A 2,127-nucleotide genomic window follows, 5' to 3' on the forward strand; every position below is an offset into this window, starting at 1 on the left:
TCTTTTTTTTTTTTTTTTTTTTTGTAACTCTTTCCGCCCTGTGGGCACTAAGAGGGCCTCTAATAGCAAGTCCATTATGGGTTTGGCCATGCCCACAATGGGGCGGCCAGGTGGTGAAAGACGGGGACCGACATATCCGGACGGACCACCCCCCGAAAAATTCCTGGGATTTTTCGACCCGTCCGGATTCGATCCCGGGTCCCCAGGGCGGCAGGCTGCTAACCTTGACCGCTCGGCCATCCGGCCGCTCCCTGTCCGGATTTGATTCCAGTTTCCCGGAAGACATACCAGATAATCGAGAAGTCGGATTAGCGAGCTTACTGTATACAGTACCGGACCAGTATTCGGCTTTCAAAAAACTGTCTATTTTTGAAATTGGCAGTTTTGAATTTGACAGGCAGTAGTAAAGCTGTAGTAAAGCTGTAGTTCAATGCGCAGCTGCTTTGTTATGGTTTCCATGAAGTACGACACCAATTTCAATGTAACTGCTGGCATATGGTGTGTTGAATATAATTTCGTTCATTTTACATTTTATATTTTGATTATATATTTAGCTTGTCTCAGAAATCCTGACTACTTTCGGTCCCAAGCTTTCCGGTAACGTATTTAATTATTCTAAAAAATATCTTTCCACAAGTTCATGACATCACTACCTTTTGTTCGTTCGACAATTTTTTCATTTAACAATCGTATTTGTTCTTCATTAAAATGATTTTTCCAATCTCCAATAATCCCTTTTCTAACATACGTCCCACCTTCTGTATCCTTCCCACTTTGATTAAAATTCTGTATAGCTTTCATCGCTCCAGGAGGTAAATTTTTATCTTCTAGCCATTTTTTGTCCTTTTTAAAAAACACATCTAGGTTCTTCTTACTGCTTTCTTTCATATAATCAAAGCTGCTGTAACGAATAATATTTTCTAATATTTTCGCATCATTCAAAACACATTTTTCATATTCTTCACCAAGAAATTTGGCTATTTTCAAAATTTCTCCTTTAATATCTTTCTTGAGATCTTCGTATGTTACAAAATGAACGTTGTTGTCATTTTTATGTTTGTACCATTCAAGAAGGTGATCGAAATAATCTCCGTATCCTAAGTTACCTTCGAGAAAGACTTCAAGAAATTCTTGAAAATTTAATTCGCCAGGAAACGGCAGCAGTTTCATAAAATGGTAATATGAAACACAGCAATCTCTAGGGTTTCTGGTAACATAAATATATTTAGAATCTGGCGAGTAAGGCACTGCAAAAAAAGGTAAATGTGTTCTCATGCCTTTAGGTTTAGCCGTTTCTAAGTATTCTGCTCCCAAAACTTCTACAAAAGGAAAGCTAAAAATTAAATCTAACGGATCTTCTGATACTTGACCTTTAGCAAGAATCAACTTGACTATCTGATGCATCCAAGTTGTTCCACATTTCGGATAACTAGCAAGAAATAAATCTCCAGTTTTCGCTTTATAATTCATTCCAGATAAAAAATGTTCTTCTGATAAAAAAGTGAACATGTGTACTCCACCCACTTCCTTATAATATTTCATCTTCTCCATTATATAATTTTCTATTGTGTATTAAATATATATTATAATAGAATATTAATTTAATACATTTAATTTTAAATATTCTACTTACTGTTTTTTTGCGCACGATAGTAAACTCCAATGTTCACAAGTTGATTGTTAACAATTAAAAATGTATAAGACCTTGTCGTATCGACAAGATTAGATAATACTTTTAGATATGACTAATCGTATTCTCATCGTTTTGTCGGAAACTGAAAAATATAAAATTAATCATGTAAAATTTACGGAGAGGCGAATAAATAAACGAAACAGTTAAAAGTAATCATAACGTTCGATTCGGAAACATACATTACTATGAGGGCATTGTCTGAAGCTAATACAGCTGAATAAGCAAACTAATGACGTAGCCCCTTTCAAATGAAACGAGATGTGTCATTGGCTTGCTTATCCAGCTATATTAAGACGACGGCAAGATCCGAAAATAATAAACACGAATATATTTCGTAATATATAAAATACATTATAAGGCCTTAATATATTAATAATGCAATTTAAACTCGTGAATTTCATAAAATTTAATGTGCCAGGAAACAAACGAATTAG

At 34.8% G+C, this 2,127-nt stretch overlaps 1 protein-coding gene across 3 annotated transcripts; it reads right to left on the minus strand.

The window, feature by feature from the left end:
* Positions 1-253: 253 nt before the first annotated feature.
* Positions 254-1,841, minus strand: LOC136989933 (sulfotransferase 1C3-like). Of its 3 annotated transcripts, none has more exons than XM_067288242.1 (2): positions 1,649-1,841; positions 254-1,562 (listed from the first exon to the last, which is right to left on the minus strand). In XM_067288242.1, the coding sequence occupies exon 2, from the start codon at positions 1,549-1,551 to the stop codon at positions 616-618; it is 936 nt and encodes a 311-aa protein (XP_067144343.1). In that variant the 5' UTR covers positions 1,552-1,562; positions 1,649-1,841; the 3' UTR covers positions 254-615. The 3 variants fall into 3 exon arrangements, with proteins under 3 accessions (XP_067144343.1, XP_067144342.1, XP_067144341.1); XM_067288241.1 differs by having other exon boundaries at positions 1,634-1,841; XM_067288240.1 differs by having other exon boundaries at positions 254-1,569; positions 1,654-1,840.
* Between the last annotated feature and the right edge of the window lie 286 nt (positions 1,842-2,127).

Source organism: Centruroides vittatus, unplaced genomic scaffold, assembly GCF_030686945.1.
Source record: "Centruroides vittatus isolate TY-2023 unplaced genomic scaffold, ASM3068694v2 scaffold_769, whole genome shotgun sequence".
In the NCBI taxonomy this organism is placed as follows: domain Eukaryota; kingdom Metazoa; phylum Arthropoda; class Arachnida; order Scorpiones; family Buthidae; genus Centruroides; species Centruroides vittatus.